This window comes from Cavia porcellus, unplaced genomic scaffold (assembly GCF_034190915.1).
Source record: "Cavia porcellus strain 051 isolate PalLab524CR breed Dunkin Hartley unplaced genomic scaffold, mCavPor4.1 scaffold_15, whole genome shotgun sequence".
Classification (NCBI taxonomy): Eukaryota; Metazoa; Chordata; class Mammalia; order Rodentia; family Caviidae; genus Cavia; species Cavia porcellus.
Window position 1 is genome coordinate 75,150,653 of NW_026947498.1, and position 13,963 is coordinate 75,164,615.

Below are 13,963 nucleotides of genomic sequence, written 5' to 3' on the forward strand. Positions count from 1 at the left end.
CAGTTCTGGAAGCCTTGTTTCTTGAGTAGCTTTTTTTTTGGTGATGGTAGGGGGTAGTTTTTTAATACTTAAAAATATTTTATTTTTTTGACCGCATTGAGACATTTATAAATAAATGGACGCAGCTTGAGACCATACTCATAAGTGAAATAACTCAAACTCACATGTATAAATACCGAATAGTTTCTCTAGTGTAAGAAATGATAAGAATACATAGAAGTATGTGGTAATCATGATTCCCAATCATATTGGTTTGAAGCCATATAATGTTTTCACTCATTAACTGCAATGGTTTTAACCTGGGTTGTTCGATTTTAGTATCTATGATAGCATGAATAGCTATTTTGAAGAAAGCAACACAACATAAAAGCTAGTGCTGATTTAATATTGTCGTTTTGAAGTCCCATCAAGCTGTAGTACATCTGTTTCCACTGGTTTTAACATGTTGTATCTTACTATATTTCACTATATGCTATAGTATAAACAAAATTCTTTATAGGCAAAGAGATAATATAGAAACCATTGTTCGTTTTCTATTAGCAGGTTCTAAATACCCAGTAATTCTCGCATTCTCTTGAAAGGCTTCACACTGTCTAGAAATGCTTGATATTATAGTATGCGAAGTTACACTCAAATAATTCAAGGAAAGAGGCACTATGGCGACTACTATTATGTTAGATTATCTGGTGGTGAAACACAATGATGCTTGAATGCTCGGTTCTGCCCTGTGTTGTTCTATTACAATGTCCTCTCTTATCTCAATCTCCCCCCCCCTTTTTAAAATTAATCTATTTTCTCTCACTTTTTTAATTAAGGGAAAACTAAATTAAAAATAATGGGACATATTATAGTAACTTTTTTGTTGTCCTATTAACCTGACTTGAACCCCAGCATTGCTCTCCCTATCTTGTTCTGTCTGATTATTATATATTCTATTTTGTTTGATAGTATCAAGTTTGAGGGTATAGGCAATCACTTTGAAGGCAATAAGATATACTATGAGGCCCAATATGGATTGACTATTATCCTTTTTTTTTTTTTTGGTCTTTTTCCTTTTTATTGGTACCGGGGATCGAACTCATGACTGCCTGCTTGCAAGGCAGGCACTTATGCTGCTGAGCTAAATCCCCAGCCCCCTATTATCCTTTTTTTTTTGAAGTCCTGTAAGGTCCTCAGTGTAGGTTTATTGGTTTTGTTCTGTACTGTTTTGATCAATTCTATTATACCTAATGATACAGGCAACTCAATTTAAAAATAGCAAGAGGCACAATGGTAATCACTTTTGATCACCTGGTATTCTAGTTTTGCATCACGTGCTATGCCCACCCTTCTGTTCTAACTGACTCCGTTTTGCTTAGTCACGTTTGGTTTTATTCTCTTCAAAAAAGTAATAAGAACCGTGAGAGTAATAAAACCCTAAAAGTCTGATTGTTACTGTAAAAAAGAGAGGAAAGTAAGGTGGACTAAGGGATATAACTGCAGGTATGTTCGAGTGTGTAGGATGGAAAACCATATAACTGAGCTTTTATTGGATCATTGAATGGAACTGTCTCCGATTTCACTGTATGAATGTCCACTTTATATGCTTTAATTTAGTGATATGGACAACTGTTTCTGGGAAGATAATATGTAACCTGTTAACTGGTGATTTCGTACTGTATATATTTTTTTCTAGAAATACTGTATTATTTGTACCCTTTTCCTGCATTGTTTTTTTATGTCCTTTCTTTTTTTTCTTCTCTCTTTAAATAAAAAAAATTATTTTTTATTTTGCAGTACATGTGTTTACATTCATCTTAGGGCGTGAATGCGTGGACTTAACACAGCTTCCTTCTTTTTATGCCCCTTGGTTTCCCTTCCGCCCTCTAGATCCCATCTCTAGATCCCTTTCCCATTCTCAAAGGATCTAATTCCTTGATTCCTATTGTCTATCTTTTGTTTTATTTTATTTAATTTTAATTTTTTTATTTTAAAGAGATTAAGACAAAAGAGGACGTAACAAAGCAGATCAGATCAGAACAATGCAAGCAACACAGCACTTCACCACAAGACAACCCATAATTAACAGTAACTACCATAGTGTCTCTTTCTTTGAAACAGTTGAGCATGGCTTCATATACGATAGTATCAAGATAACAAAACAGTATAAAACCATTCAAGAGAATAAAAGCATTAAGGGCTTTAAAGAACCAAATAGCAGAGAACGAACAATGGCTACTATATTATCTCATTTTCCATAGAAAATTTGTTTATATTATCACACATAATATCCAACAAGATATAACAGGATAGAATCAAAGGCATCAGAAAAACAAAAGTATAGTAGGACTTCAGAGTAAGATGATACAAATCAGCTCTGACTACTCTAATGTTTTCTTTAAAATAGCTGTTTATACTATCACAGATAATAAAATCGAACAAAGTAGGCTAAAACCATTCCAACTAATGAATGCAGACATTATAAGGCTTCAGAGCAATGTAATGGTGAATCATGATTACTATAAACTCTTATCTACTCTTACCACTTCTTACACTAGGGAGACTATTCGGTATTTATACATGTGAGTTAGATTTTTTTTGCTAATGAATATGGTCTCAAGTTGTGTCCATTTATTTATAAATATCTCAATGTGATCATTCTTTATAACTGAGTAGTACTCCATTGTATAAAAATACCACAGCTTTTTTATCCATTCCTCAGTTGATGGACCCTTAGGTTGTTTCCAAGATCTGGCTATTACAAATTGTGCTGCTATAAACATGGGTGCACATATATCACTGTGGTATGATGTTTTCAGCTCTTCTGGGAATATGCCTAGAAGTGGAATAGCTGGGTCAAATGGGGCTTCCAATCCCAGCTTTCTGAGGAATCTCCAGACTGACCTTCACAAAGGTTGTACCAGTCTACACTCCCACCAACAGTGCAGGAGACATCCTTTTTTCCCACAGCCTCTCCAGTATTTGTTGTTGGTAGTTTTCTTGATCCTGGACATTCTTTCAGGAGTGCAATGGAATGGAGTCTCAGTGTGGTTTTAATTCATATTTCTCTAGTGACTAATGATGATGATCATTTGTTCATGTATTTATTTGCCATTTATATTCATCTGAGAAATGTGTATTCATCTCAGATGCCCATTTTTGGATTGGGTCTTTGAATTTCGGGGGTCTGATTTTTAAAAATTCTTTATATGTTTTAGACAGAAGTCGTTTGTCTGAGGGACAGTTCACTAAGATTTTTTCCCAGTTTGTGGATTTTCTTTTCACTGTGCTGGAGATTTCTTTTGACATGCAGAAACCTTTAATAAGACATCATCCCAGCTATTGATTCTGGGAAGTATTTCCTGTGCGGTTTGATTTCTGCTTGTGAATTCTTTACCTACTCCTATGTCTTCAAGATTTTTACCTAATTTGTCTTCCAACAGATTTACTGTTTCTGTTTTAATATTCAGATCTTTGATCCATTTAGATTTTATTTTAGTACATGGTGATAGGCATGGGTCTAGTTTTAGTTTTCGGCATATGGAGAGCCAGTTTTTCCAACACCATTTATTAAAGAGACTGTCATTCTTCTAGTGAACCTGCTTGGCCCCTTCATCAAAGATAAGGTGGTTGAGTGTGTTTGTAGTTGTGGTTGTATCTTCTAATCTATTCCATTGATCTTCGGTTCTGTTTTATTCAGTACCATGTTGATTTTACTACACTTGCTTTGTAGTATAGCTTCAAGTCGGAGATTGATGCCTCCTGCCTTGCCTTTGCTGCTTAGAATTGCTTTTGCTATTCTAGGTTTCTTCTGGTTCCAGATGAATTTTAGGATTGATTTCTCTAGATCTATGAGGTATGTGATGGTATTTTCATTGGGATTGCTTTGAATCTGTATAACAGTTTTGGGAGAGTGGCCATTTTTATGATATTTATTTTTCCTATCCATGAGCAAGGGATGTCTTTCCATTTCCTGAGATCCTCTTCAATTTCTTTTTTCAGGGTATTATAATTTTCCCTGTATAGATCTTATACTACTTTTGTGAGATTAATTCCTAAGTATTTCATTGTTTTGGATGTTATTGCAAAGGGTGTGGCTTTCTTTATTTCTTTCTCGGTGATTTTGTTGTTAATGTATAGAAATGCTATTGATTTTTGAGTACTGATTTTGTATCCAGCTACATTGCTGAATTTATTTATTATATCTAGGAGTCTTTCAATGGAGTTTTAAGGGTCTTCTATGTAGAGTATCATGTCACTTGAAAACAATGACAATTTAATTTCTTCTTTTCCTATCTTTACTCTTTTTATTTCTCTTTCTTGTCTTATTGCTCTGGCTCGTATTTCCAGTATGTATTAAATAGGATCCAGTGATAAGGGACATTCTTGTCTTGTGCCTGATTTTAAAGTAAAGGCCTTTAGTTTTTGGCCATTTAATATGATGCAGGCTGTTGGTTTGTCTTAGATGGACTTTATCATATCGAGGTAAACACCATCTATTCTAATTTTCTGTAAGGTTCTTATCATGAATGAATGTTGGACCTTATTGAAGGCTTTTTCTGCATCTATAGAAATGATCATGTGATTCTTACTTTTGGCTCTGTTAATATGGTGTATTACATTTGTTGATTTACATATATTGAACCATCCCTGCATGCCTGGGATGAATCCCACTTGGTCATGGTGTATAATCTTCTTGATGATTTGCTACATCCTGTTTTCCAATATTTTATTGAGGATTTTTGCATCTGTGTTCATTAGGGAGATTGGTCTGTAGTTCTCTTTTTTAGTTGGCTCTTCCTCAGGTTTTGGTACTAGAGTAATATTTGCTTCCAGGAATGACTTAGGAAGGATTGCTTCCCTTTCGATTTCATTGAAGAGTTTGAGGAGTGTCGGCATTAGGTCTTCTTTGTATTTCTTGTAGAATTCCACAGTGACTCCATCTGGGCCTGGGCTCTTCTTTGTAGGTAAGGACTTAATTACATTTTCAATTTCATTAATAGAAATCGGGTTATTCAGCAGTTTTACATCTTCTTGACCCAGCTCTGGCACTTCATATGTTTCTAGGAATCTGTCCATTTCTTCTGTGTTATCAAATCTACGAGCGTAGAGGCCTTTCAAATAGGTGTTGATGATCTTCTGTATTTCCACAGAGTCTGTAGTGATTTTGCCTTTTTCATTCCTTATTGCATGAATTTGAGCTGTTTCTTTCCTCTTTTTAATAAGGTTGGATAGGGGCTTATCAATTTTATTTATTCTTTTAAAGAACCAACTCTTTGATTCATTGATTTTTTTGGATTGTTTTCTTAGGCTCTATTGTATTAATTTCTGCCCTGATTTTTATAATTTCCTCCCTTCTTTTGGCTTTGGGCTTGGCTTGTTCTTCTTTTTCTAGATGTTTGAGGTGTAGCAACAGGTTGTTTGTTTGTATTCATTCTGTTTTCCTGATGTGGGAACTCAGTGCAATAAGTTTTCCTCTGAGGACTGCTTTCATTGCATCCCACAGATTCCAGTAAGTTGTATTTGTATTTTCATTTGTTTGTAGGTATTGTTTAATTTCTTCTTTAATTTCCTCTGTGACCCACTGATTGCTCAAGAGTGTATTATTCAATTTCCATGTGTTTGTGGGGTTTTTGCAGTTCCTTTTATCATTAATTTCTAGTTTCATGGCACTATGACCTGATAACATGCATGGGATAATTTCATTTCTTTTGCATTGATTTAAATATGTTCTGTGAGCTAGCATATAGTCTATTTTAGAGAATGTCCCATGTGCTGCCTAGAAGAATGTATATTCTGATGCTATTGGATGGAACACTGTATATATCTACCAAGTCCATTTGTTCACAAGTGTGATTCAGTTCTGTTATTTCTTTGCTGATTTTCTGTCTGGTTGATCTGTCCCTTGGTGTCAATGGTGTGTTAAGGTCTCCTGTTATAATTATGTTATTGCTAATTTGCTTTTTCATTTCTATTAATATTTACTTTGTATATCTGGGTGCTCTTGAATTTGGTGCATATGTATTTAAGATTGTTATCTCTTCCTCTTTAAGTTTTCCCTTAACCAGTATGTAGTGACCTTCTTTATCTCTTAGGATCATTCTTGGTTTGAAGTTCACATTAACTGCAAACAAAATAGCCACCCCCACTTTTTTTTTCGGTTCCTGTTGCATGAAGTATTGTTTTCCATCCTTTGACTTTCAGTCTGTGAGTTTCCTTTTGGGTTAGATGGGTTTCTTGCAGACAGCATATGGTTGGATGTTGTTTCTTGATCCATTCTGCCAGTCTGTTTCTTTTAATTGGTGAATTGAGACCATTTACATTGATGGTTATAACTGTTATATCTTGGCTTATTGTTGACATATTATCTTTCTTCTGTTGCATCTTTATCTTTCCAATCTTTAGTTGTTTACCTTGCTTAGTGATTTTTTTCCTATGTGTGTCTAGACTGTCTTTCAGTATTCTTTGCAGGGCTGGCTTCGTGTTCATGAAATTCTTCAGCTGCTCTTTGTCATGGAAGTATCTTATTTCTCCATCCATTTTGAAGGACAGTTTTGCAGGGTACATCAGTCTGGGTTGAAAATCATTTTCCTTGATCTGAAATACTTCACTCCATGCTCTTCTTGACTTCATTATTTGTGTTGAGAAGTCTGCTGTGATTCTGATAGGTTTTCCTTTATAGGTGATCTGTCTTTTCTCTCTGACAGCTTTTAGTATTCCATTCTTACGTTGGATTTCTTAATGGTGATTATCATATGCCTGGGTGTAGTTTTATTTTGGTTATGGCTACTTGGAGTTCTATATGCTTCACTAATCCTAATTTCATTTTCCATTCTCATGTTTGGGAAGTTTTCAGCTATGACTTCTGTGAATAGCCTTTTGATATCGTTTGTGCTGTTACCTTCTTTTTCATTTATCCTTATTAATCTTATGTTGTTTTTTTTGCATCATCTTGCAGCTGTTGAATTGTTATTTCCTGATTCCTTGTTATTTTTAAAAGATCTTTCCTTTCCTGTTCACTAGCTGCAATCTTGTCTTCGAGGTCTGAAATTCTATCTTCACTTTTGAGAGTTGGTTTTGACAACTTTTGATTGAATTTTTGATTTCTGTATATTTCTTTGAATCTGCTTCATGTATTCTGTTTCTTAAATTGTTCTTCCAGGGATCCTATATTTTTGTTTTTTTCCTCTAATTTTTTAACTGTGTCTTCTTTAGATGTGTTCAGCATCTCTTTCATTACTTTTTTCATTTCTTCTTTTACCTGAGAGATTATTTCTAGTTTGAATTCCTTTAAAGCTTCCTGGAGTTGCTTATTTATTTCAGTTGCTATTATTACAGGTATTTCAGGTGTATGGCATATATTTTCTTCTATGTACATGGCTCCTAGGCTTTCTTGGGATGGGCTAGAGGTTTGAGCTTGCATTTTGGTCTTTCGTTTTGTCATTTGCCTATATTTCTGTGTTTCAAGTGTTTTTTAAGGCTTCCCTGGATGTGTTGGAAAATTGTCTCCTATGCCCTGGGCTCCTGGGACTGAATGGAGGTTGCTGAGTGTGGTCCAGTCAGGCCCTCAGGCCCCCCGTGCTACCTTCAGTGTTCCATGTAGCTGGGCAGGCACCTCCCCTCTATGGATGATGGACTAAAGCTCTCTCCAGGCAAAGACCAATGCCCTGGAGCTCACTTCACCTGCTCTCAATTCCCGTAATTGAAGAAGGTGGCTGGAGGTAATCTCAGGCTGTAAAATTTCCCAAGGCTAGTCTAGTGTGGCTGGGCAATGGGCGGGTCCTTGAGCTCTGGGAGCAATGATCTTAACACAATGTCCCGGGCTCAGGATGGCATTCGGACTCATCCCAGCCACCAGCTGAGTTTCCTGGTTCCTGGTTCCAGAGAAAGGTCGCTGAGCATGTCCTTGGCAGGCCTGAAATCCGCCAGGCAAGGCAACCTAGTGTGGCTGGGTTCTGGGCGGGCCATGAGCTCCTTTTGTTTTATTTTTAAAAAATATTTATACTTTGGTTTTCTCATATAAGTTTTGTGATATTTAAACTTGTGTATCTGGTTTGTTTCACTTACCATTATAGTCTCAAGGTGCTTCTATTTTCCTGCAAATGACTCCAATTTATCCTTTATGGCAGAGCAGTACTCCATTATATATAAATTCTATGTTTTTAAAATCCATTCATCTGTTGACAGACATGTAGGCTGTTTCCAAGATTTAGCACATTTTGTGCTGTTATAAACTTATGTATGCAATCCTGCTAATGAGAACTGATACTAGGCTAGCCCCAAGTATAGCATACTGTTGTAGCATAGTGTCTTTAACTCTTTGGGGAAGAGACCTACAAGGGGAATATCTGGCTTTCACCATGTGTCTAGTTTTAGTTTTCTGCAGGCAGAGACCAGGCTGGAGCTCAGTGGAGAGAGCTTGCTGAGCCTGTAGTAGCCATAGACTCCACCCCCAGGACTCAGAGAAATGAAGAAACAAAATGGCTCAGTTTGCACATGTTTTCTAATTCATTGCTGTTGAGAGCTGGAGCCCTATTGTTATGGTTTGGGTATAGATGCCCCTCCCAACCCCATGTAGTCATAGGTGTGGCTTTTTCAGAGGTGGCTGGGTCTAGAGAGTGTGCTGCTGGGATTAAGGGTGTGTGATTATTAAATCAGTCCACTGCTTGGTTTGGCACCAGCCTAATCTTGGTAGCCTGGACACAATATAGGGGACAGAAAGGCTTGTCTTCTACCTCTTGCTAGCTTTTGCTGCCTTTTGCTGGCCATGAGCTGTTTCTCCTCTGGCTAGCCCTCTGCCATGTCACCCTGCCTTGGAGCCAGCCAATTATGGACTGAAACCTCCACAAACTGTGAGCTAAATAAATCTTTTCTCCTTAATGTTGGGTGTTTTATCTCAGCAATGAGAAAAGTAACTAAGATACCAGTGTATGCCAGTATCACCCTGCCACAAACATGCTGTATCTTCAGATGAGCATGGGAGGTCTCTGAGTGGGCTCTCCCCCCAGTGTAGAGTGACACTGGTGATCAGAAGACTGGATGCAGAGGGCCCCACTGCCCACAGTTAAACCTCTTAGTGCCTTCCTGCTTGAAGCCGTGATTATCTGTCTCACAGAGTAGAAAGGAGCCATGGCAATGTGGGTGATCACATTGCCATGGACCAAGGCCCAGCACTGGTCTGCCCCCTGAGCACTCTCATGGGCAGATCCTGTGCTGTGGTCCCCACATGCAGGACTCCAACTCTGCATAGTCCTGTGTGCCTCACTTACAAATGCAAGAGCCAGGGAATCATTGAGCCTGGATTTGAACTTGTGTTCTTTGGGGTCCAAGTCCCCACATTTCTACCTGCTAAACATGGGCCCCTCCTCCAAAAGGTGGGTCTTTTCTGGGCTTGAAAAGCCCTCAGTGCTGACTTTGAGAGGAGGCAGCTGCATCTTTCATCCCAGCTCAGGAACCCTACCACATCTCTGGAGCAATTCCAAGGCAGCTTCCTGTCCCTCCAGGCCCAGTTCCCTCACCTGCCTGAGGTGGGGATGCCCATCAGCATCAGAGCCAGGTGTTGTGAGTGTCAGATGATGGCAGGACCAGGACAAGAATGGAATAGGTGTGTGCACCTGGGCTCTGGAGGGAGCAGATAGAGTGCTGCTATCCTCTTTGAGGCACATCACAGGAGCCCTCTCCATGTCCTCTCTCTCTTCTGTGGCCAGGGCCCCCTTTCAGGGCACAGGATCTGCTTGTACAGATCTGAGCAAAGGTCTTCTGGCCCACACCTGCCCCCTCAGATCTTTGGACCTAGGAGCAGTGGGCCTCTGAGGGCACAGCAGGACAATGGCTGGAAGCACAGGCGACAGAACTTGTGGGTTTAACCTGCACACTGTCCTCTCTGCTTCCCCCCACAAGATACCACATTGTAAGGTGTTGGAAGGAACACGGCTGCCCTTCCAGCCTGTGGGGAGCATAAGTGTGGTTCAGGGCTCTGGTGAGGTCCATTCCATTACTGAGCTTCCTCTAGGGCCTCTGGGACAAGTCCAGTGGATCACTCATTCGGATGGATGGAGGCACTGAGGCTGGCTCATGGACCTGAGTTGGGCAGGTGCAGCTTGGCCCCGAGGCTAGGCCATAACCGGCCAGCCACGAGGTGGCAGCTTATGTTAAACACAAATCAAGTACATTTGACTCCCCACAGCCTGTCTCTGTCCCTGAGCCTTGTGGGTGTGTGTGTGAGGCTGATGTGGGCAGAGGATCCTGGCATCATGGGCCCCAGGACACTGCTAATGGGGCCCGGCCTCAGGGAGGAGGTACGTGGGTCATTCAACCCAGGAGCTTCTCTCTCTTCAACCCAGAGGGGCATGAGCAGCCACTGAGCCAGAGCCACTGCCCTAAGCCAAGTCCTTCCTTTCCCTGGGAAGTCCAAGTCCTGCATCAGAGCCCAAGTGACCCAGCACATCTGCAGCTGCAGGGACAACAGGGCCTCCACTCACATCGTAGGTGTTTCCACACAGACATGTGAATTGTATGCTTGTTTTTAATTAAAGAAACAGCCGTTGGGGCTTTGGGCACCATGAAGGGAAGAAGCTGGAAGGTCTTAGCCAGTGCTCAGTGACAGTGTCTACAACAACAGGGTACAGGGAGGTGAAGTTTCTATGTGGAGTCATAAGTCCCAGTTTTGAGCACAAAGGCTTTGCTCTGGTTCCCTCCGTCATTCAGAATTTAGGGACAGATACTGGAGATGGCCCCTCAAGACCAAAAGTCCACAAGTGGAAAACACATTCTACATCAGCACCATAAATATGTGTGTCACACAGGCCCAGCCCAGGACAGCTGAGCCACAGAGCGTGTGAAGAGACCTAATGGATTTCTCAGGGTGCAGTCTCGGTAAAAACCAGAGAAGAGGTGGGGCTCATGCCCATGGCAGAGCAGGGCAGCCCTGAAGCACTGTGATGGGCCGGGCCTTGTCTAGGGGGTACAGAGGCTCATCCTCAGAGCCCAGCACTGGAAGATGGGGTCAGAGGAGGAAACTGGAGGTGAGAGGTGAGGGACTTGGGGCCGGGGAGCTGGGACCCAGGGGCGACTGACTTTAGAGGCCATGCTTTAACCACTCTGTTCTTTTCCTGCACTCTCTGAGGCAGGTGGCTTGAGGGTCAGAACGAGACAGAGTAACATGAGGGTAGGCAGAGAGTGGTTCTCATGAGACAGAACTCTGTGCTGCTCCTCCAGGATGGACACTGTCTCTCAGAGGCCGCTTGCTGCTGCATTGGGGGTGAACTTCACATTTACACCATGGAGTAGGAATTTCATACTGGTTCCCATGCCATGAAGTGATGCTCTTTTGATTTTTTTCAGTCTTAAACACTGTCAAAACCATTGTTAACTCAAGACCTCAGCAAAAGAGGGGGAAACCTAGAGTTAGCCTGGGACATTAGACACTCCCCATCCCAGGATGTCAGATGCAAAGAGCTCTGGTCTCATTCTGCCTTCAACTTTTTCACAGATGGTGGGAACCCAGATGGTCTCAGGGAATGGGGTTGGGGAGCCCACAGAGCAGTGAGGTGAGCAAACAGGGGAGTCATCAGTGTGAAAGGAGGGTTGGGCCACCACAGTAAGCCTGGATGAGGCTGTTTAAACTCAGTTTTCAGGGCCCATCTTCACACGACAGAATGTAATTGTTGTGTTTTGGAGTTTGTTTGTTTTTGTCTTTGAGACATGGTCTGGCTGTGTAGTTCAGACTGGCCTTGAACTCACAGCCATCCTCTTGCCTCAATCTCCTGAGTGCTAGGATTACAGGTATGTACCACCATGCCCAGCCTGCAACTGTTGTGTCTTAACAAGAGACACTTTACTAGCTGGGTACTGTCATTTGAGTGTGTCCTTAAAGCTCCTGGGTAGAAATTTAGCCAGTCATGGTGGCACCCACCTGTAATCCCAGCACTTGGGAGGCTGAGGCAGGAGGATTGTTGCAAGTTTGAGACCAGCCTGGGCTACAAAGTGAGCTCAAGGCCAGCCTGAACTGCATAGTGAGACCCTGTTTCAAAAAAAGTAAAAAATAAAAAAGAAAAGAAAAGAAAAGAAAAAGAATAAGGAAAGAAAAGAAAGGAAACTTAATGTGTGCATTCATATGTGGATAGTGCCTGGAGTGGGCTGTTGGGAGGTCATTAGTGTGGCCTCAGGTGGCATGGGTGGCTTTGTAAGGAGGCCTGAGCTGGTACACTTGCCCTGCCTTCCAGGTGATGCCCTGTGACGCCAGGACACAGCAGATGCTGGACCTTGATGCTGGATTTATAGGCCTCCAGAATCATGCGAAATAGTTATTCTCTTTTCGGATTACCCAGGTAATGACATTTTGCTAAGGTAGATTTAGACCCAGCGTGACTTCTAGCAAATGAACTCTGTGCCTTGTTTTTCTCACCTTTAAAATACGGAAAACATGGTTCTTCTCTTGTGGAGTGTTAGAGGACACTTCCACCCAGAGCCAGGCACACTGTAGTGGCCAGGAAGCGTCCCTGTGATGCCCACTGCTGCCAGTCTAAAGCTTGTGCTTCTGCCACATGAGGCTAGAGGCTGAGTGCTGACCTGGCACCATCTTGGCTACTGTGGCCCTGCTTCTGCATCATGGCTCCACCACTGAGTGGCAGTGCCTCTGAGCCCACAGGCTCTCCAGTGTGGGTACCAACTTACCTTCGTTGTTCTCACCAGGCGGGTGGTAGAAGGACAGTCCTAGGGAGATGATGGCCGCGATTTCCAGGATGATGAGAGTCACGTCCTGCAGTGCTTCCCACACAAGCTGCAGGAAGGTTTTTGGCTTCTTTGGAGGTATAAAGTTTTGCCCAAAAATCTGCTTTCTTTTTTCCAGGTCTGGAGCAGTACCCGGCAAACCTGAGGACAGAGTTGGGCAAGGTTGGCCGTGGGGTTTGGATGACACAGGCGTGCACCCCCCAGGTTTCAGGCGAGTCAGGAACAGGAGAGAAATCTGGAGCACCTTGCCCAAAAGCCTGGCATCTCCAAGTGCTTTGGAATGTGTGGGCTCCTGTAATGCCAGAGAACCAAGTGGGGGCCGGATAGTAGCCCCTGAGAGATATAGGTGCCCCTGGACTCACAGCAGGGTTCCAAGCAGACCATCCCATGGCAAGGTGAAAAGAGTGTAGGCTGAAAGTGTGTTTTGTCCTGCAGGGTGACACTGACACAGAGGCAAGATCTGTGAAAAGGTGTAAGTGTGGACCAGGGTGAGGCTGCTCAGGCAGAGGGACAGTGGGAGCCAGCAGGAGCAGAGCAGTCAGGAAATGCGTCTTGAAGTCTAGGAAGCCTTTGGACTTCTGGCTATCAGAGCTGGGAGAGAACAGCTGCCCAGGAGTCGTGGCTGATATGGCAGTTGCAGGAGGTCACCCACCCTCTGCTCCTCTGGGTTCTTGCTCCACTGTGTCAGCTCACACTCCCAGCCAGCACAGCACAGTGACTAAGCATTTCATTTGCTTTTCCATGATGGCCCCCGCTGGGCTCTGCATCCCAGCCTCTCTGAGCCTTTGTTTCCTCTCTGCAGCAGGGAGGTAATGAGTGGCTCATGGAGTGGTCACGAGTCTCAAATAAGGTAATCATGTCAGCATCAATCATTCATCTAGCAACTATGAAGGCCTAGTACGATAGGTGCCAGGACCAAGGGAGGCAACCCCTTGGACAGCCTCCCCACAGGTACATCTGTGAGGTCTCTCTTTTCCTGAATGAGAGCAGTGAGGACAGCTAGGCACAGTCCTGTCCTGGAACTGAAATGGAGCACTAGGACCCCACGACCCCCCCATCCCTCCAGCAACCCCTCTGGCCTCCGTTGCCTTGCAGCTCTGGGAAGTGCCTCATTGTCTTAGATAGAATCCCTGCCTGCCACTCCAGCCTTGGGATCTAACTTCCAGGCTATAATTACAGCCTCCTCTTTCATTACTTGGCTTTATCCCAGCCACACCAGGAGAGCCCCAGTTGACGCCCTCTTTCTTTTTTG

The 13,963-nt window shown here is 42.4% G+C and overlaps 1 protein-coding gene across 16 annotated transcripts in view; it reads right to left on the reverse strand.

Moving 5' to 3' along the window:
• Nucleotides 1-13,963, reverse strand: part of Atp2b2 (ATPase plasma membrane Ca2+ transporting 2) — a 364,580-nt gene that overhangs the window by 73,365 nt on the left and 277,252 nt on the right. For all 16 annotated transcript variants that reach the window (XM_063225260.1, XM_063225261.1, XM_063225266.1 and 13 more), the window contains exon 3: nucleotides 12,655-12,852. In XM_063225260.1, the coding sequence (XP_063081330.1) occupies nucleotides 12,655-12,852 (198 nt within the window). The remainder of the gene's footprint in view (nucleotides 1-12,654; nucleotides 12,853-13,963) is intronic.